The sequence below is a fragment of the Anthonomus grandis genome, chromosome 3 (assembly GCF_022605725.1).
Source record: "Anthonomus grandis grandis chromosome 3, icAntGran1.3, whole genome shotgun sequence".
In the NCBI taxonomy this organism is placed as follows: Eukaryota; Metazoa; Arthropoda; class Insecta; order Coleoptera; family Curculionidae; genus Anthonomus; species Anthonomus grandis.
Window position 1 is genome coordinate 32,925,549 of NC_065548.1, and position 22,033 is coordinate 32,947,581.

Genomic DNA, 22,033 nt, shown 5'->3' on the forward strand with positions numbered 1-22,033 from the left:
AAAAACAAAGAAATTTGATAAAATCAAAAAATGTTAAATACCAGAAGAACTAACAACTTTTCGAAAAAATGTTATACGACTTCTTTGTTGCAAATGACTTGTATAATCACCTCTTAAAGTTTGACGGTTTTTATAGTAGACACCCTGCATTGAATCCTAAAAAAACAAAATATTATTTATCTTTCTACTCATTTTTATACAAATACAAGGTGTTATTTAAAAACATGGACGGGTCTTTTTGTGATATCGAAATTAAGTTTATATGAACATAGCTCTGCTGCTTATGCTTCAAGGTACAGGATGTCAAAACTCGTTTTTTGAAAATATCTTAATACCTACCTATTTAAGCCAATTTTTAAAATTTGGCAGTTTTATCAATAATAATAGAGATTTACTTAAATCTAACAAAATTAAAATTATTATGTTCAGTAGAAGTGTCTCAAAGGATAATTTAAAAAATATTTTTTTGGGAAATTTATACATATAATGTGCCATTGACTTTTAAACATTTCAGATTGTATTAAACTACTGCCATTTTTGCCTTTAGACTGTTTTTATAGCTTAGTTTAAAAAAAAACACTTATGTATCTGTTGGAAGTTTTATTTTATTTTCTACTAACTACTAAGTAAGCATGATACAAAAACAAATTCAAATCAAGAGACAAAAAAATTGGATTTTTAATGAATTGATTGAAAATAAATAATATTACTTTTTAGGGATTACTTGAAAATCATATGGGAATATCTGGTAATTAATTGTTAGTTTTAGTGGTGATTGCCATATTACTGCCATTGTATAACTACCGCTCAAAAGTATTTGCCCACATATGACTGTTTTAAAGTTATAACTAAAAATAATAAGCCCATCAGTTATTCTTATGAAACGGTTTATTTATAACAAAATGAATATAAATAATACATTTTTCAATTAATTAAATTTATAAAAAAATTTATAAAAATCAAATTTTGGATTCATCTACATGTCCGCCTCGATTTTTAATAACAGCTTCACAGAGTTTCGGTAGTTTTCTAATTAATTTGTCCAAAGTTTCCTGAGGTATCTTGTGCCACTCTTCTTGGATGATCCTCCACAAGTCTTCTTTTGATGCGGGACATGATTTTCGCACTTGTCTATCCAGTTCATCCCACAGTAATTCAATAGGATTGAGGTCCGGTGATTGTGGGGGCCATACCATAACTTTCAGAAGATGTTGCCTTTGTAATTGACCTAAATATTGCTTGCACAATTTCGACGTGTGCTTGGGCTCATTGTCATGTTGAAAGATGGACTTTTCCCCAATTATTCGAGTACCAGAAGGAAGTACATTTTCCCTTAAAATTGTTTTGTAACCCTCTTTTCGAAGAATTCCCTCTATTCTAATTAGATCGCCCACTGCAGATCCTCCAAAACAACCCCACACCATCACCGAACCACCACCGTGTTTAACTGAGGCCACCGTACAGTTCCCTGCGACCCTTTCATTGGCATAACGGCGAGCAAAAACACGCATCTTCGTTACAAAAACCTCGAATTTCGACTCGTCACTCCAGAGAACTTTCTTCCAGTCATCAATGGTCCATTCTTTGTGTGATTCGGCCCACTCAAGTCTTTTCTTCTTATTAACATCCTTCAGTAGCGGTTTTGATACAGCTAAACGTCCTTTAAGACCAGCATTATAAAGTCGCCGTTTTACTGTCTTTTTTTACAAAAGAGATACAATCTAAATATAGGTATAAAGATAAGATTTTTGTATCTAATTTAAAATATTAAAAAGAATACATGGTGGGCAAATACTTTTGAGCGGTAGTGTAATTCAGGCTAGTGGTTTACCCCTCGGTTAGTTATTAGTGTATTTATTTTATAAAATGTACATTACATGTGCAAACAAAACCTAAAAGAATGTCTTTTATACATGCCTATTGTAAATGAAGCAGTAGTAGTTACACACCAAATCTTAGAACATTGAAAGGGTAGAATTAGTAAACAACAACTTTGTTTGAGTCCAACATGTGCACAGGGGCAAGAGGGGTGTGTTTTTTACAAACATATTTGCAGATTCTCTGTTGTCAAGTCGACGCAAATTTACAACGGAGGAAATTTTTAGCTATATTTTAACAACCATTATAACGTTAATTTAACTTATTTGTGTTGTATTTTATAGGAAAATTTAAATTAAAAAGTATAAATACTACAATTAACCTATTTTAAGAATAAATATAATATCCTTAAGCAAAAAAAAACAAAATTATTAACATTGTTATCCCTAAAACTGCTTCTAAAAAATTTGAAGCGACAACACCGAAGCTTAAGCGCCTGAGCCATACGCGTAGTGTCATCTGTCAAACGGGTTTTTGTTTATATTCGGGATTCGTGTATTTTCTCTCATTTTTGGTTTAAAAAGGAAGGAGGCCACATTTTAGTGTTTTTTTAAATTGCTAGGATGGCAAAAACTTGTGTCGTTTGTACCGCATCATAATAAGGCGATTCAAGCCGATCTTTTCACAAGTAAGTACCGATACTGTCATAACATCACATCATGAGGTTACCATCATCATAAACGTAGAATAGGGGATCTTATAAAAATAAAAAAAAGCCTAATAAAAACTTGAATGTGAAAGTGTGCGTAAAAGACCAAAATATTTATATTTTTAAATCCAAATATTTTTTTGAACATATTCATCTATTAATAGGCTATAAAAAATATAAAACTAGAATTTTGTCCCTGGTTTTATTACAGGATTTTATGCTTTTTTTGTTATTTTGGCAGAAAGAAGGCATAATATTGCATTTTACAATAATATATATAGAAATTGGCACCACATATTAATTTATTACTGTAATTTTTTTTGCTTTTTGATTAAATATCATATAGATTGCCTAATATATGCCCAAAGGGAACAATGGATTTCATTAATGGAAATCAACACATTTAAAAAGAACATATTTGTTTGTTCAGATCACATCCTTAGAAGTGATTTCTTATATAAGGAAGATAATATCAGTAGCAGCAGAGTTTATTAAAAAAATCAGCTGTACCTCAAAGGTAATTTTTTTTTAATATATTTTTCTAGTATGAAAAAATCGTCACAAAAAGTATTACTCATGAAAAAGTGTTACTCATATAAGCTTTATTTATACCTAATACTTGTTAAATTAGGTATGTGTGTAAAACTTTTTTTTTACTAGGATTTCTGATGCACTGGTTAAAAAAACAGCAGCCGATAATTCAGTTTTTAATTTTGGTAATACTACATTTTTATGTATATTATTCTAGGGTAAAATCAAAATGATATCCTGAGGACCTAAGCACTGATGATTCCACCGTTTCAAAAGCTAAATCACTTGTCACCAAATTATGGAAAAAAAATAAACAACAAAAAATTAAAATTTGAAGATTGCAACAAACAAATTTGCGCCAAAGAAATTGAATTAGATGTCTCAAGTCACTATTAAAATACTTAAGAATAAATAACATGATTTTCGAAAAAGCCCAATATACTAAATATTTTATTTGACTTGTAAAAGTATTTGTTTATATATTAGTATATTACTACTAATAAACTATCTAATCTAATCTATTGTAAATAGTCTTTATTTTTAGGTAAGCTTTGTTTTTTAGTATAAATTAATATGATATAATAATTGGTATTAGGTATTATATAGGTCACTGTTGTCTCAAAACCATTGTACAGGCTAAATACTCATAATAAAAATCTTATAACCCATAAAAAACCTGCAACTCCTTCACAATTTGAACATCCTTGTAGTTTTAACTCTTTCCGCTGAAGCAATACTGTCCCTTTGAAAAAGTCAGCGCCATAGAAGTATATATTATGTAGTATAAAGTAAGGCATGTAAAACTGAGTTTTGTCCAATATAACAATAACAATAAAATTTTGCAAAATGTGAAAAAATTGTGTCTTAAAACATTATTTATTAAGAAATCTATAATATTATATTAATAAAATATTTTATTTCCATAAAAATGCTTTGACAAAAATGCTGCCTTTTATTAGGACCTTCCTTTAATGAAGTCCGTTAAAAAAACACATAAATAGCTCATAAATGGTAATATTACTTATAGTCAAACTCTATAATAATTAATAAAAATTTATCAGGTAAATATTTATTGACGACGTCACTGGTAGAGAGTGCTTGTATCGGTGGCATCAACAATGCGATCGAGCGGCGTTGCGATGCCATTACTGTTTTCTCGTTTCTTCGTACTTTATTTTCATTTATTTAACGTATATCGTATATTGACTTCGATATACAGGGTGATTGATGGTTGATGGTACCTTAGACGTTTACGGAGAACGGAAAATAATTTTTTTTTGAAAATTTGGCAACATGGGTTTTAGCTGTAAAAATGATCTAACGATTAAAAATATTTTTAGCGATGCAGCGTTGCCGCTTATACCAAAAAGTAGTAGCAACTTTGTTATTTTAAATGGAATACCCTGTATATTTTTTTATTTTCCGATCCGCTATCACTTTATGATTGGTTTTGTATAAGGTATTCCTATACCTATCTTTAGTGGTTTTCGAGAAATTAATTATTTTCTTTATTTTTTGACCAAAACATAGCTTCAAATAAATTTGTATTACTACAGCACTGGAACGCGCAGAACCTTGAAATTATAAACGTAATTTATGGAAGTATTGTACATTATTTTTCACTATGAAAATTTGTTCTACGTTATACAATGTTGCTTAAAATTAGTGATTTTACCGCTAGATACAAAAATGGTAAAAAGTGCATTTTTTTAAATGGAACACCCTGTATATTATAACATATTCTAAAAGGAAATTAAAATCCCTGTCTAAAGAGGTATAATGTTCCTATATCGAAGTAGTTCGGTTTCGGAAATAAAAGCAATTTTCTGTAAAAATCGGAATATTTTGACATACTTTATGGCTTTAGTTGGCCATAAAAGGTCATGATGAAACAATGCTATGCTATTGATGTTTGACAGTGACATTTAGTTGATTAATAGTAAATACGCTTGGGTGTTTTTTTTAAAATGACCTAAAAATTCATTAAAATGGAAAGAAATAGTTATTCAAATGAAGTTTTGATGAATCTATTTATTATTCATGGACAATGTGACAAAATTGTAGCAAGAACATGCAGAAAGTTCAATGAAATGTACCCGAATTTACAAAAAACTTATTATTCTGTGCAAAGAATTCTGAACGACAATAATATGCATGCCTTTAAATATTCAAAAGTTCATCAGCTGAAACCGGATGATTACCAACGTCGCATTCAATATTGTGAGATACTTCTGACACGCACTCAAGAGGATCCAAACTTTCTAAAAAAAATAATATGGACAGACGAAGCAAAGTTTTCTAGAGAAGGTATTTTTAATAGAAGAAATCAACATTTTTTTTGGGCTAATCAAAATCCACACGCGGTTAAGGAAATGGGGTTTTAAGAAAAATTTAGTTTTAATGTTTTTTGGTTACTAAAAGAGAATCAAATAGCTTTTTTTATTTACAACGGGTCATTAAACTCCCATAAATACATTCAGATTTTGCGCTCAGTAGTAGAAGATTTTCTGGAAAATTTAACGCTTGAAGATTATCGCACTTGCTGGTTCCAATTGGATGGGGCACCTGCTCATTGCACTGAGGAGGTGACACGTGAGTTATTTGAGAAATTCGATGACCGCTGGTTTAGGCGTTTGGGCAATAACACCTCTACAAAAGGACAAAGTGCTCCAAAAAATTTTGCTCGTGACGTCACACGTTTGGGCCATGCACTTCGGGTTGATTTTCGCGTGAATTCGCTGTTGACGCTGCCGTTGTTCGTCCACGGAAGGCTGCCTGCAACGCTGCCAGACTTTGCAGATTGCCGTGAACGTTAGGATGATCTATTACTATCTTAAAATAATTAAATCTATATCTTTAACTGCTCTTACTTTACAATTTAGTTAAAAAAAGAGTGCATCCTTATTTCTCTTTTTATAGATTAAACTTCCATTTTTCCAAATTTTATCATTTATCTAATTCCACAGATGTAAGTAGCTACTTGCCAATAGGAGTTCCTTCTATATAAATCTGACAACGGCACATCTACTAGTTGTGCCACCTGATGAAACGAGAGGTTAGGTTGTTTATATTTATGTTCTGTGGTTGCCGGTATTTCTGACGAGACCCGCAGTAAACAATAGCTCATTTTTGTGTTTTTTTCTAAAATCGGAACTGTTTATTTCCGCGAAACGTGTATGTTATATTTATGTAAACTCTTCGCGTACTTTTAAATCGCAAAATCGTAATTTCGGACTAGAAAAATCCTCGGAAAAACCGGTTCTCGGTGGCGGTTTTATTTGTTTATATCGGACTTTAATATTTTAGTTCGTGTTTAATTTAATGTTTTTCTCCTAGTTCGGCTTGTAGTTAATACCAGAGTGTAAATATGCCTCAAAAGTGTTATGTTCCGGGTTGTAAGGGAAACTATAAAAACGGACCTAAAGTGCATGTCTTCGGTTTTCCTAAGGATATACCTAAATCTAAGGGGAAAATGGGTAAAAGCCATACACAGAGATGACTTTGAGCCCACAAACAGCACCAAAGTATGTGAAGCTCATTTTCCTGAAGGTAGTATAATAAAGAGTACTTTATTATACATTTTATTATACATATTAAGTTCAAGATTCCAACACAGGTAAAATTTTTACAATAGAATTACTAAAACCACGGCTGAAACTTTTGAAACTTTTTTATATAGCGAGCCAGTTTGTGTTTTAATATCAAAATTTAAAACTCCATATACTTCCCTTCATATAGTTTAGATGATTTATATGCAATACTTGAAGCAATAGACCTTACTATTATTACCCTGCCTTTGGAGGAAAATGTTACCAATAATGACTACCCCGACTGTGACTTAAATCCAAATACTGCTATACCGATACTGCTACCAATACCCTTGGCAATACTATTCTCGATCATGCCAAACCATCAAATGACATAAATAAAATGAAAGGTGTGTTCGATTTTGTGTTAAACATACTAAAAAGTTTTAAAAACGTTGAAGACAACAAAATAGTGCATTCTTTAGATTTTATTTGTGAACAATTAGCTTTGCTTACAACTGCAAAGAAAAGGTACAGATATTCAAGTAGTACAATAATTTTGACTTTTATAATCTATACTATTAGTCCTCATGCGTACAAGTATTTAAGGGATTATAAATCCCTAATTTTACCACATCCTCAAACTATAATGGGTATTTGTAACAAACACATGACCGATCCCCACATAGATGAAAAAAAATGTTTTTAACTTATGCCCGAAATGTGTTTAGTTTACTAAAGGATCATGAGAGATTTGTGACACTGCTTTTCATGAAATTCATATTGACCCTTACATGAACTATAAAGGCGGTAATATCACTGGAACATCAGTCAATAATAAGTCTCTAGCTTTCTCGGCATGTACTTTTATGATTACAAGTGTGTGTTCCAGCTTTAAGGAAGTAGTTCACATAGCTCCCATCTCCAAAATTACATTAGACATACTTTATAATTTTATTAAGACAATTATTGAAAATTTAGAGGAGATTGGGTACATAGTTTTTTAATAGTGTGATAATAATGCCATTAAAGGGAAAGCCATTAGTCATTTTTCAACTGCAGACCAACTTAGCATTGTTTATCCTCATCCCATAGATAATCAGAGACCATTATTTTACCTATTTGACACAGTTCACTTACTTAAATGTGTATTTAATAATTGGCTTAACTCTAAACTAGACCAAAAATTTTATTTTCCTGATTTTGACACCTCGAAGAAAAAATGTGCTTCTTTTTCTTTTTAAAAAATTACATGAACTGGAGTATACCTAAGCTTTTTAAGCTTTTAAAGTCAATATATGTATTTATGTGTATGTAATAAAATTTTTACTACTTGATGGTATAAAAAAATACCTAAATACATATGTTGAATTTTGGCGCAGATGTAGGGGAGTTGGGAGTCTGCATTTAATATTACACCATAATATTTAACCTGACATTCAACCAGAACTAAAACATACCTTTGAATGTTTCCTGAACTCTATTCTATTCCTAGCATTTTTTAAAATAAGCCAAATATTAAGATATTAGGATATGAAATCCCTTGGTTTTTAAAAATCGGTGGCCCACATCGATGACGTCACGCGCCAAGCACTAAGGCCTTGTCTTTGAGTGGGTGTTGGTTTGGGACTGGCCTGCGAGATCACCTGATCTTACACCACTTGATTTTTACTTTTGGGGTAATTTGAAGCAGTCAATGGCAATCATTTTGAAAATTTATTGTAAATTACTTATAATCTTGTATCATTTTTAAGTTGTGAACCAAATTGTATAAAGTTATTTTGTATTCGCACAAATTTTCTTTTATCCATTTTTTGTAAATTCGGGTACATTTCTTTGCACTTTCTGCATGTTCTTGCTACAATTTTGTCACATTATCCATGAATAATAAATAGATTCATCAAAACTTCATTTGAATAACTATTTCTTTCCATTTTAACAAATGTTTAGGTCACTATTTTAAAAAAACACCCAAGCGTATTTACTATTAATCAACTAAATGTCAGTGTCAAACATCAATAGCATAGCATTGTTTCATCATGACCTTTCATGGCCAACTAAAGCAAATATGTCAAAATATTCCGATTTTTACAGAAAATTGCTTTTATTTCCGAAACCGAACTACTTCGATATAGGAACATAATACCTCTTTAGACAGGGATTTTAATTTCCTTTTGGAATATGTTATAATATACAGGGTGTTCTATTTAAAAAAATGAACTTTTTACCATTTTTGTATCTAGCGGTAAAATCACTAATTTTGAGCAACCCTGTATAACGTAGAACAAATTTTCATAGTGAAAAATAATGTACAATACTTCCATAAATTACGTTTATAATTTCAAGGTTCTGCGCGTTCCAGTGCCGTAGTAATACAAATTTATTTGGATCTATGTTTTCGTCAAAAAATAAAGAAAATAATTAATTTCTCGAAAACCACTAAAGATAGGTATAGGAACACCTTATACAGAACCAATCATAAAGTGATAGCGGATCGGAAAATAAAAAAATATACAGGGTATTCCATTTAAAATAACAAAGTTGCTACTACTTTTTGGTATAAGCGGCAACGCTGCATCGCTAAAAATATTTTTAATCGTTAGATCATCAGCTAAAACCCATGTTGCCAAATTTTCAAAAGAAAATTATTTTCCGTTCTCCGTAAACGTCTAAGGTACCATCAACCATCAATCACCCTGTAGAGTATCTTATCAAATTTATTTTAAAAAAATGCTTGATATTTTATTAAAGGGACCAGTAGTATTGTTTTGTGCCTTCGGAAATAACTGAAAATTTTTATGATATGATAAAGTGATTTTATGCCATTTCTATATAAGCATTTGGCATCATTGCATCAGAGATGTTGCAAGCAAACAAACCTGCCCATAGTTCCACGACATGCTACTTCTAGCCTTTCAATGTTCTAAGCACCAAATTAACTGTAAAATTTGACTTCCAGACGATTTTAGATTTATCAGCTATTTGATTTCCTATAAAATGTTGACACATGTACTGCAATTCACATACACTGACATTTTCAATATACCTAAAGATCTTGATAAGTACCATATGCCCATTTTAATTATAAGTACTCTACTGTTATCTGTATATACTTTTCTTATACATTTATGCGATGCAGAAGAAACAAATAGTTAGATCTTAATAGTGGTATTATAGAGGGATAATTTGAATTTTAGGTGAAAATACTGATGAAGAAAGGGTAGTGCCCCCAAAGATCTATTTGAGTGATCCTGAAAAACATTCCCACTTAAAAAACCTAATTAAACTCTAAATAAGTGCGTGTCATAAAATAGGATTAAATATTTTGGCAACAGTTTGCGATCAGGGAGCTGCTAATCAAGCTGATATAAATAGTTTGATTGAAGACAAAAATATTTTTTGCAATCAAAATGGAATTAAAAATAAGTATTTTGGATTATTGGTTGCTAACAAAGAAATTATTCCCTTATATGATTCACCTCATCTTCTAAAAGGATTACGAAACAATTTATTGAGTAAAGACCTGCATTTCAATCTAAATGGTAAAGCATGTGTTGCTAAATGGGAACACATTGATTTGCAATTTTATTTTTTGGATATGGAAGAACAGGATAAAAGTAGGAGCACTTATGAAGAAAATCATTGCCTGGAGTAAGTTATTTTATACTAAAATTGGTTTAAACTATATTCATTTTGTAATTGTATTTTTTTTTCTGATATCAGAAATAACAATTTTTATAATCTGATGTAAAACTGAACGCCGACACTGGGGACACTGCAGCCCCAATCCTGTTTTAGATAAACTTTTTGATAGCCTGAACTCAGTCAGAAAGTAAGTTTACCTGGAAACCCATTAAAATCAGCTGTAACGTCTAACTCAATACATATCGCTTTTTGGTGTGAGTCCATAGCAGTCTTTAATTCAATGAAATTCTTTTGCCGAAAAAAGAATAAATTTGTTGTGGTCCTATCAATTAAAAACCTTATTTACACTCTTACAGGTATGATTCATTTGTTAAAAAATATCTTTATAGTTTATAAACACAAATATATTGTTACAAGAGTTTTGCAACAAAATGCACTGGGAAATATATTCAGTTGCATCAGAAGTTATAGTGGAAGAGAAAATTCTACCAGTGCCTCTCATTTTTGTAATTCTTTTAAAGCGCTGTTAACAAATAATTTGATGTCTACGCACTCACCAGGCGCCAATTGTGAAGAAGACAAAAGTGAGGGTCCTTTGGAAAATTTAAGACAATTTTGATTGGGTAGTAATTTACCTTCTGGTATAGCATACCTAGAAGATACTGATGAGACCACAACAAATATCCCAAAAGAAGTAGTTTTACCCGGACGATCAAAAATTACTAGATCCACGTTAACTTATATAGCATATAGCAGGCTTCATTTTTAAAAAAACTTAATTGTGAAAATTGCTAGTAAATCTGTCATTTAGGGATATTTGATGTGTACAGTATCCCTATCTTAGTCTATCTTGATTTTATCGAAGTAAGGCAGTACTCTAAATGCAAATTGACTATACCAGGAGCATACTTTTCATTTTTAATTGGCCATTCACTCCCCAGATTGTTTGTTTTTAATTCCAAGATTATGTCACAAACTAAATATAAGTAAGATGTTAAGCATAATTTTAGAAAAGCAATTAAATTTTAATTTAATAAATTGTTCACAACACAATGATACTGATAAACTCCTTATTTCTATTATTGTTAGATGTTGTTTATATTTTTGGTGTAGGAGAATAAACTTGGTTACTAAGGGTACATATGATAGAAGCCAAATAAAAATTTAATTCACCCCATAAAATTACAGGTTTATTCAAAGTACCAAAATAACATTAAAAGGAGCAAATCTAATCCAAAACATTTATATAAACCTTTGTAACCAATTTTAATAATTATGTTTGTTTTTATATTTTAAAATTTGTTATATTTGCATTTTCTCGGAAAATATTATTATTGATGCTTCATGTAAAGGTAAACTTGTAACAGCGCGTTCCAAGTAAAAATCAAATGATGGTAAAAATGATGAAAATGTAACAACCAATCCAGAGTAAAATACCCACATTTTGTTAATAGAAAAAATATACAAGGAATTATTTTGTAGACATACTTTGTGGTAAGATATTAAATGGTGCATGTGATATTAATTTTATTGGCAATCTACAATTTATTTAAATACACTTAATTAACCAATTACCTTGTCCTCAGTTTTATCATATCATATTATCTAAAAGGAAGACACCAGAAAATTAAAATAGAAAAGTTCTTGTTTTCCGAAATAAGAGTTACTTCTGGGAGTTTCCGTGGATGGCTCATTCTCAAATCTTACCGCTTCTTTTTCATATTTTCCTTAATGGTGTTTAAAATTTAATTAGCTTCCTTAATTTTGCTATTGATTAAAATATTTTCAGAATAATTAAAGATATAAATGATTAGCACATGCTTCAAAACAAACTAAAATAAGTTTCTCAATTGTGCATACTAAATATTGATAAATATAAGAATATGTCATTTGACAAATCTAAGAGTCCTTTTAAATTTAGTAATAAAATTAATATTTAAGATGTTGAAAAGAGAGTATTCATTGTCTGGGATTTGGATGTTTTCTAGATATACCTACATAGGACTAAAGTTTAACAAATAAACACACTGAGAGAATTTCAAATAGAACAATGATTGGGTTTTGTTTTTTGAGAAATTTGAAAGGCTTGAACAATATATGTATCTATAGTTGGAAATGTCTATTCTGCAGTAGTTAGACCAGTAGTTGAGTATGACAATCTTATTTGCTCTCCATTTTATGAAAATAATAAAATAGAGATTTTTAAGAAATATATCTTACAGATTGGATCTTATAGATTTACTAACAATGTTTTAAATTATTTAATAATAGATATTATATTAAATATTAGCTTGCTAAATTCTAAGAAAAAAATTAAGCATTTATAAATATAAGAAATAAACTAATATGTCTTTTTTTGTTTACTGTGTGTTGAACTATTTTAATAGATATTAAATTGATGTTAAAGTGCTATTGGGGTTAAGTATATTTTTACAATGGGATATTTTATCACTTGTGCCTAACAATGTAAAATGACAAAGTCGTTCGTTCTTTTTGAGCACACTGTATTGCTTATTTCCAATTAATTTTCCTTATTTTCTAATGTAATATGTATTTATTTTACTTTATATTATTTATGTAAGTTATTGTTGGTTGGCAAATAAATTTTTGTTAAAATGTAATAAAGTGTTATTTTTGTCATCAATTTCAGTACAGGGTACAGATTCCGAACTTCTCGAAACGATACGAGAATGCAGTTAAGCTTCTAGAGGGGGATAATTTGTGCGTATGTGTTTGCGTTAGCATGAGCTTTAAGAACAAGACTGAATGAATGAATGAACAAGAATGGTGTATTATTTTAGAGATAAACTGTTAAATTAAAGGGGTATACTACAATTGGCGACCGGGATAAAACAATATATTGGTTCGCTTATTTAAAAGTAAGTAAGTATATTATTAAAAAGAAAATTTTCCGGTCCTCTATAACATGGAAAAAGGCACTAGAAAAATTTTTTGCCGGTTTTCAAAGACAGAAAAGAAAAAAATAACAATAAAAAATAAATAAATGAAATTCAGTTAAGTAATCTCAATAAGTGCTTTTATTATAATAATTCATAAAAGTACCTTAATAATCTTTATTATGGTATACATACGTCTCCTGGATTTGGTTATTAGCCTTTTAACATTCGGTTTAGCCGTAAATCAAAGGCTTATTGAAACTAGTGCAGATTAAGCATTAGATATCGAGGAAAAATATACACATGATTCAGGATCTGGAGATTACAATGGTCGGCTAAATGAGTTAAAAGACTAGTTTTTTTTTTAATAAAGGGCAAGACAATAGGTAGAAAATGCCGCAAAATAGCACATTGAAATTTAATTTTTCATCATTGGAAAATTTTGATTGCAATGGTGAGACTGCTCAGATGGCAGTAATGGAAGAGCTTTAGAGATTCATCTAGATGCGGCGAGCATAGATGTCCTATTAAGAAAAAAGCTGTTTTATTACATTATGGAGGTATTAATTTCCAGGAAATTTTTTTATAATCTTCCTGGTACAGACATAAGTGAAGGAGAGGATATCTATAAAATAGCTATAAGTATTATTTATTATATAACATTGATAATATACTATATTATTGACCAAATAACAAAAAAATATTTGTCTATTGATCTAAGGAACAAGGTTTTAGCCATGAGACATACAGTATATCTTTGTATGTCTCATGTCTAAGTATTTGTAAGCGTACTGGTTACATTACGCATGTGGTGCTGTTTTAAAAAACGAAATCTTCATTATGCCACTTTCTATGTGATCAAAATGGAAAAAGAAATTTATTTGGAAAAAACACAGCTATAGCTTTAAATGTTCTTAAAATTGGCATTAATTTAAATAATGTAGTTGAGTGAGTTAAAACCGTTTCCTAAAATAAAAAATGTAATTATAAATATTCCCATTGGCAGAAGTATTACACCAGTACGCCAGCCCTATAGGAGAATACCCATTCCTTTGGAACAAAAAATCAATAAGTAATTAGGTGAATTTCTTGCTTTAGGCATAATTGAAGAAGTGAACGGCCGTCGGAATGGGTATATTTGTATTGACATGAGTAAAGCTAACTATGCTTCATTGCCAACTATGAATGTTTTTCTACCACACTTACGTAAAGCTAAATATTTTTCTATATTAGATATACAGAATACATTTCACCAAATAGAAATTACTCCTAAATCGCAACATATGACAACATTTATAAATAACAGAGGACTTTATAGATACAAAAGACTTTTATTCGGGATAAATACTGCTCCGGGAATTTTCCACAGAAAAATTTGCTTTCATGTGAAGGTACTTAGACAAATGTATTTTTAAATCCTTAGAAATTAATTTTCTTGGTCGTATGTTATCAGAAAATGGTGTTAAACCGATAGACCCTAAATATCAAATATACAATTATTTAGAAGACCTTTAAACATAGGAGATTCACAGTTTTCTGGGACTTATTTGTTTTATTGGAAAATGGGTTCCAAATTTAGCAACATTAACAGAGCCTTTAAAACAACTACTCAGACTAAAGCTATTAAAACATGCGAATATTTGAAAAAATGAAAAATTCTGGGGAAATGAACAAAAAGAAGTGTTACGGAAGTTACAAAAGTTTAACAGATGTAGAAAAGCGTTATTGTCAGACAGAAAAAGAAGCACTTGCATTAGTATGGGCAGTAGAGCATTTCAGAATATATTTGCATGTGAAAAAAATCGAACTTGTTACTAATCATAAACCTTTGGAGACCATCTTTGGACTCAAATCACGACTATGTGCTCGCATAGAAAGGTGGGTTTTAAGGTTACCATCGTTTACATATAAAAACATTTACCAGCCAGGGAAGTCTAATATAGCGGACCCGTTATCACGATTCTGTCAGTCAAATCAAAAGTGATTATATAAAGACCTTGATAATCTTTATCAAATAATTGAGTACTCTCGACCAGTAGCTGTAACCTTATATGAAATTCGCGAAGTTTATAAAAATTATGATTATATTTTAAGAATAAAAGAGTGTATAAAAAATAATAATTGGCAAAAACCAGTCAAATATTGCCTAACATTTCAAGAGAAATTTTGTTTCAATGGTGGAATTTTACTAAGAGGAGGTCAAATTGTGATACCTATGAAACTGCTATGATGCTGCCCATGAAGAACAACCTGGTATAGTAGCAATGAAGTGTGGACTTAGGACAAAAGTTTGGTGGCCTAAAATTGACGAACATGCAGAAAAAAAGTAAAAGTTTGTAGGAGCTGCGTTTTGGTTTCTTTATCAAGTATAGACTTCATGGGACCCCTACCCAGTGGCGATCACTTTTTTGTTATTATCGACTTAGGCACACAAAATTAATCTTTTAAAAGAAATATTTTCCAGATTTGGATTTTCTATTTCTATTACATCAGATAATGAAAGACAATTTATAAGGGAAGAAATGAAAAGCTTCTGCAATGAAGATGGCATTCATATCCATGAAACTATACCATATTGGCCTCAAATGAACGGTGAGGTTAAACAGCAAAATAGGGAAATTTTAAAAAGGTTAAAAATTAGTCAAGCGCAAATAACTAGTTGGAAGTAGGAGTTTTATTTGATTACTAAATGATGTATAACAGCACACCACATTCCGTAAGGGGAAACTCGGGAACGAGACCAAATGGCTGAAGAAAAAGGAAAATAATTGTAGATCGCAAACGGAAAGCAAATGATAAAATGAATTTAAATGTAGGCGACAAGGTATATCAAAAAATCTAATTAAGGTTAAGAAAATCACACCTAAATATAATTCTGCGCTACTCACAATTGTGAAAAAATCAGGTATATCGCAGAAATATTCTTAATCTTAAAAAGTTGAGGGACAGTGAAAAGTAAGTGACACTATTGAAGAACCAACGAACATTCAAACAAATAATTCATGAGGAACATCTATTGATCGAAATCCTGTGTGATCGAAATCATTTATCGAAATTCTGTGTATGAAAAAATGTTTATTATTTTATTTTGGTTTGCAGGACTACGAATTCTAAGTCAATAGGCGATAAATTATAATAAGTTTCTAGTAGCTATACGGTTTATTTTTAGAGTTAAATATTCTTAAACAAAATGTAATTTAGTATTAAAATAATATTAACTATGAAATGTATTAGTGGTAGTTTGGCAGTTTAAGTATATTAAGTAAATAATCTGTATTATAACATAAAAAAAGAGATGTAATGAATGCGATTTCTCTACAAATTAAGTATGGAAGGAATTAATAAAAAACCTTAAGAAGGTGATAGCGCGGAACACCGACCGGTGGAGTCAGTCGATCGTATGTGTTTGCGTTAGCATGAGCCTTATCAGAACAAAATAATAGTTTATCATTTTAGAGATGAACTGTTAAATTAAAGGGGTATACTACACAACGTATACAAAATTCAGAAAATTTATTGGATTGAGGCACATCACAAAAACAACGCTCAAGACAAAAATAAAGCTTGCTGTTGCTATCCGTATTCATATATGTTGCTTCCAAAGAACATTAAAGATATTTATAATCAACCCTCTGCTTATACTGCCAAATCCAAAACCTAAAAGACTATCTAAAAGTCAGGATTTGCAAGGGTAAGTACTACTCTTTGATATGAAGATTGACCCACTACCCAATCCTGCCCACAATAAATCAACATACCGGTACCTATAGTGCTTTTATTTAAAAACGAACCACCTTTATAACTTGTTGAAAAAAAAACACGTCAATTTAGATATACAGGAGGACGTTTAACTTTATATTTGACAAAGTTTTATTATTTGGCAAGTTGTCCTCACCTCCAGCTAACCTCACTTTGATATGTCAAATCTTGTGACAGACACATCATTGTAAGCAGCATTAAAATTTCTATTCAACAGTGCTAAAAAAACTTAAGTTGGTTGTTGACGTACTAGCGAATAGTTAGCTAAAATGTTTGGTAATAAGGAATATTTTATCGACGTCATACTTTAGTATTTTAAATGAATATGCTATAATGTAATACATTTAAAGGGCATACAATCAACCACCCAACAATGTATAAGAAATATAAATTTATTAACAGTAAGGCCGTAAAAAAGTGTTTAAATAATAAACAATTTAATCAGTTAACAGAATTTATTTTATTAAGTGCTCAAAATGTGCTCCGTTATTCACGAGACAATAATAAAGTCTGTTTTGAAATTCTTCACGAACATTGGCAAGTATTTGTCCACTAATATCTTTATATTCGCAAATAATTCGATCCTTTGAATCATTAGTATTTTCAGTTTGTAAAAACCTTGCTTTTTAAGTACCTCCAAAGGAAAAAGTCAAGTGCTGTTAAGTCTGGCGACCCTACGGCCAATTCAATTGAACAAATCAATCCACATCACAAAAGCCTGTCAATCCACATCCCTGCAAACTGTTCATTACGCGACTCTCGAACTGTCAAAGTGTAGTGCTGGTGAGCTCCCTCTTGTTGGAAATACAAAATATTTTTGTTCGCAAAATTCAATTCTCCTATCAAAATGGTTTTCTCCTCAAAGAATTTGAATTTTTTAGGGAAAAATCTTTTTTTTCTTAATTTTGTGTACAGAACCTGTTGAAATATTAGATGATTAGCTAATTCTGTGACTGTGAGGATAATGTTGGATCCATTACGAATTCTCCCAGTGCCTCAATTTGGTATGCTTCATTAACAGCCCTTTCACTAATACACTTTTTATCCCGTCTTCAACAGATCCCGTCTTCTCAAACTTCCTTACCAATTCTAGTACATACTGATGTTCTTATCTGGATGTCTGTCATTAAATGCCCTGGCAGTTCAACAAGCGCACCCATCTTCATCACCATAAAGAAAAATAATTTATCTTCTTTCAGCTAGCGTTTACACCATTTTACTGCAGTGTTAGTTTTGTACCAGGTACTGCAAAAAATACTAGTAAAATAAATAGGTCAAATAATATACTGCAAAAACTTTTGGGAAGAATTTCAAAATAGCGTTAGTTCTTTTCTCGCAAATAACAGATGAATATTAAAAAAAATATATTTGGTTTATTACTATATATTTTTACTGGTGAGTCGCTTCAACTTGCATGAATTTTTTTTAGCGAAGCAATATGTTTGCTATCTAAAATAATTTATGACACTATGAGGCAGCCATTTGACCTACCAAAGTTTAAGTTGATAAAATGTCTTTTATTACATCAGATTTTTACTTACTATTCGCTTATACGTTAGTTATAAGTTAAGCGACTCAGTTCAGCACTTCGACGTCGGACATAAAACTGATCTTTAAAAGAGAAAAAAGTTGGCTAATGAGACCAATTTAAAAATATAACGGCAGCCAACGTGTTGAGATTATTCTGAAATATATTCGCTCTTTAAGTCAAATATTACTAAGAATTGATCTGTATATAAATGTGGGGATCTATAACTATATCTAAGAACTATTGTTGACAATGCATTTTCAGAACCAATGTTCATCATTTTGCGTCTGATCGTCTATTTTAGCTCTGCTCTGCGGTATTCTTGAGATCCCAAAAGATGTTGTTAAATCAATAAATCGCAGCGACCAAATGACGTCGCCCTTACATGAAATAATGCGACCTGGCATTATTTTTTGGCAAGAATTTTTGTTAAAATCCATTGCATAGTAGAATTGATTGAAGTGCCAATTGCTCAATTTCAAATCGATATTTCTGGATTTTCCAAATCATCATTTTTCAAACCATCTAATGGAGCACATTTGGCATTAAGTTCTAAATGTCCTCTCAGAACCAAAAAAAATGACGTGACACAAAAGTGAAATTTTCGTTTTCATCCTGTGCTAATTTCAGAGACAAAACAAGTTAGCTTAATTTATTTGCAGCATTATTAGTATTCACAAAAAACAGGTGGAAGGTTTGTCAAAAGTTTAATCTTCAAAAATAACCTAGCTACCCCGCAATTACAATAAAAATGGGACACATATTCTTTATGTAAATATGGATCATAGAATATACAGAGAATTTGACACACATTCCACTTGAATTCTAACAAATATTATCTTGTTTTAAAAATTAAGGTTTATGTTAACACTTCTTTTTAACGCAATGATTTGTAAATATACCTTTTACTGTTGCAAAACAAGACATATCAAGGGACGAATTCGAATATTTCTGCCAGAAATCAATATTTAATTTTTAAATAAATTTTTCCTCGATACATATTTAAGCTGCTCATTAAAAATGAAATTAAATATGACTACTTCAATGTATACCTTACCTTAACTGTATGGATAAGTTTGCTAATTTGCCTGCCAAAGTAACCAGAGCCAAAAAACTATGTTCTCCAACAATCTCACAAGCGATCAAGTTCCAATCTGGCTCGATTTCACTCTCCAACTCTTCCCCAATTTCCCGATTATAGATCAACACCCTTGGTTTTGAGGGTTGACCCAAAAACTTCTTTTTGTTTACTTTATTCCCTGTAGGATTTTTGAGGGAAAGTTTTTTATAGTCCTGTACGATTTCCGTATCGCTCACGTCACCTGAAAAATACGGAATTCAATCAAATCACCAATCGTAAACAACGATTAAAACAATAAATATTACCTGAAGGTAATGTCATACAATCTTGCAAACTATTATCAATAGCCAAATATAACATGAAAGTTTTCTCGGCTAAATTATCTTTACTCATTGCCCCTTCAGCCATTTGTTTCTTAATCCATTCAAGCACTAATCGACATAGAGAACTAGGATTTACAAACGACATCTCTTCTTTTGATTGATTCAGAACTTCGATTTTGGCGCAGTGAATATTGAGTAGGTTGTTGCCTTTCACAATTTCAGAAAACTAGTACAAAAGTTAGATAATAATGGTTGATAAGTAAAATAACTAAAACAAAGACTTACATTTTTTGAGATAAAGTTATCGATTTGTTGTATGAAATCCTTGTTTTTCGCTATACCCGGTAAAGAACGGATTTCAACACAGTTATCCACTGAGAGATGTTTGATTAAATGTTTGGCGCATATTTTCACAACGCGATCCATCTTTAGGAGGCTGGCGGCAAGGAATACTGCTTTAACCTGAAAAATAAAGGTCAAACCAATCGCTAACGGAAAAGGACTTTTTTTTTCAAACAGGGCAATTATTCAAACAATTTGGCAAACAATCAATCAGGGCAAAATCGTTCCCTATTATTTTGTATCTTACTTGTTTTACTAGTATTAAAACATATTTATTCAAAAATATATAGGATGACTCATAGGAAACAGTCCAGCAAGGTTTAGTGCTTTGAACGTACAAATTTTTAAATCCTCGGAGGCGCATAATTTTGTTTTTAGGGGGACATGTTAATAAGTTTTTTTTTTAGTATAATTTTTACATGATGGCTTTTTTCTAGGATAATATGGGAATAATGGGATAAAAATATGAAAATAATAGTAAAGGGTGTTGTTTGGCTTAATCCCAGTTAGCACCATTAAACAGTCATGTTGTCATAAATAAATGACTTAAGTCATAAAATAATGACTCGTTGGTTATTTTTATTTTAAGAATAGAATGTAGTCTATTTTGTAAATCATTTTTCATTTAAGTTATTACAGTTCTCCTCACCCTATAATGACTTCAAAAAACTTTATCTGTGGAACAGTGTCAAATGACTTGCCGAGCATGATAAAAACACCAAGCCGCCATCCAGCAACTTTCCAATGCCATTCATTAGTGATGCGGTTCAGTAAATGTCTTTAGTATTCAGATAGGGTGAAATGCATTTTCCATTACAGATGCCCCCTTAAATAGAAATCAAGAAGATAAATCGGGTGATAGGAAAAGCTCAGTCTTGCTGAAATATGAAATTTTCTTAATGGCAACATTGGCCGTTTTCCATAATTTCAATCAGCCTAGATAAGTATCTCCATTTAAATTTCTTGGTAAGAAAAATGGTCCAATTGCGTATAGTCGAAAATACAAACCCAAACGTTTAATTTCTGAGGATGTTGTGTACGAACCTCATGGTATATCGTTGGATTCGTATTGGATCAGTATCGACGATTGACAGTGTTATGAGAAAAAAATAAAATTTGTCTAAGAAGTATAACACTAAAAATGTAGTGAAAAAATAGCCCATACTTGAAGTGGAGTCGTAGGTTAAGGTAAAATGAAAACCATAGTCTCTCTCAACTCTTTAATTCTATTAACAGTGTAACCTTTGGTTACACCATACAAATATGCAGCTTCGATGAGACACGCTGACTAGCTTGTATGGGTTGGCTTGGGGGGTTTACAGTTAACCCCCTATATGCCAAGATTGTGTTGGTAGGGTGTGGATCTCAAAAAGGTGGTGCATTGGGCGCCACACATGATTTACAAGGTTAACCCACTGACCTACCAACATACCCCCGTGTGTAGAGACAGTGGGATAAATAAGTTTGCTTAACAAATAAGGTAACACTTTATTTGGTACCTTTTTTTCCTCGTAGTCTGGAACCTACTTGGTATCACTCGATTGCCCCCTTTGTACCTCTAGGTAACTCAAGCACCTTCAGTGAGAGGTGAGTTTAGTACATTTCAATAATTCATTTTAATACTGATTAAATACTGCAAATTACCTCATGCTTCAGAACCAAGTGTCTGACATTACACATACGACATAAAAAAAAAATTAAAACAAATTAAAAAAACAACGAAAGGATTAAATTTAAAGTGATACCCGTGGTACTCACCTCGCCTGTGGATGACCCCTTCTTATTTTAAAAAAGAAGCCCGAAAATATATGGACCTGCACAAAATATGGCTTCAGCCAACTTCATCGGTCGGCTGTTCAGATCAGAAAGAACG

The 22,033-nt window shown here is 31.1% G+C and overlaps 1 protein-coding gene and 1 long non-coding RNA gene across 5 annotated transcripts in view; one reads left to right on the forward strand and one right to left on the reverse strand.

Annotated features, from left to right (window-relative positions):
* Positions 1-12,946, forward strand: part of LOC126734053 (uncharacterized) — a 59,874-nt gene extending 46,928 nt beyond the window's left edge. For both annotated transcript variants that reach the window (XR_007659943.1, XR_007659942.1), the window contains exons 2-3: positions 9,783-10,236; positions 10,309-12,946. This is a non-coding gene — a long non-coding RNA (uncharacterized LOC126734053). The remainder of the gene's footprint in view (positions 1-9,782; positions 10,237-10,308) is intronic.
* Positions 1-22,033, reverse strand: part of LOC126734046 (influenza virus NS1A-binding protein homolog) — a 134,289-nt gene that overhangs the window by 46,273 nt on the left and 65,983 nt on the right. For all 3 annotated transcript variants that reach the window (XM_050437564.1, XM_050437563.1, XM_050437565.1), the window contains 3 exons: positions 20,104-20,280; positions 19,801-20,044; positions 19,472-19,736 (listed from right to left, as the gene is read on the reverse strand). In XM_050437564.1, coding sequence (XP_050293521.1) covers positions 19,472-19,736; positions 19,801-20,044; positions 20,104-20,280 — 686 coding nt within the window. The remainder of the gene's footprint in view (positions 1-19,471; positions 19,737-19,800; positions 20,045-20,103; positions 20,281-22,033) is intronic.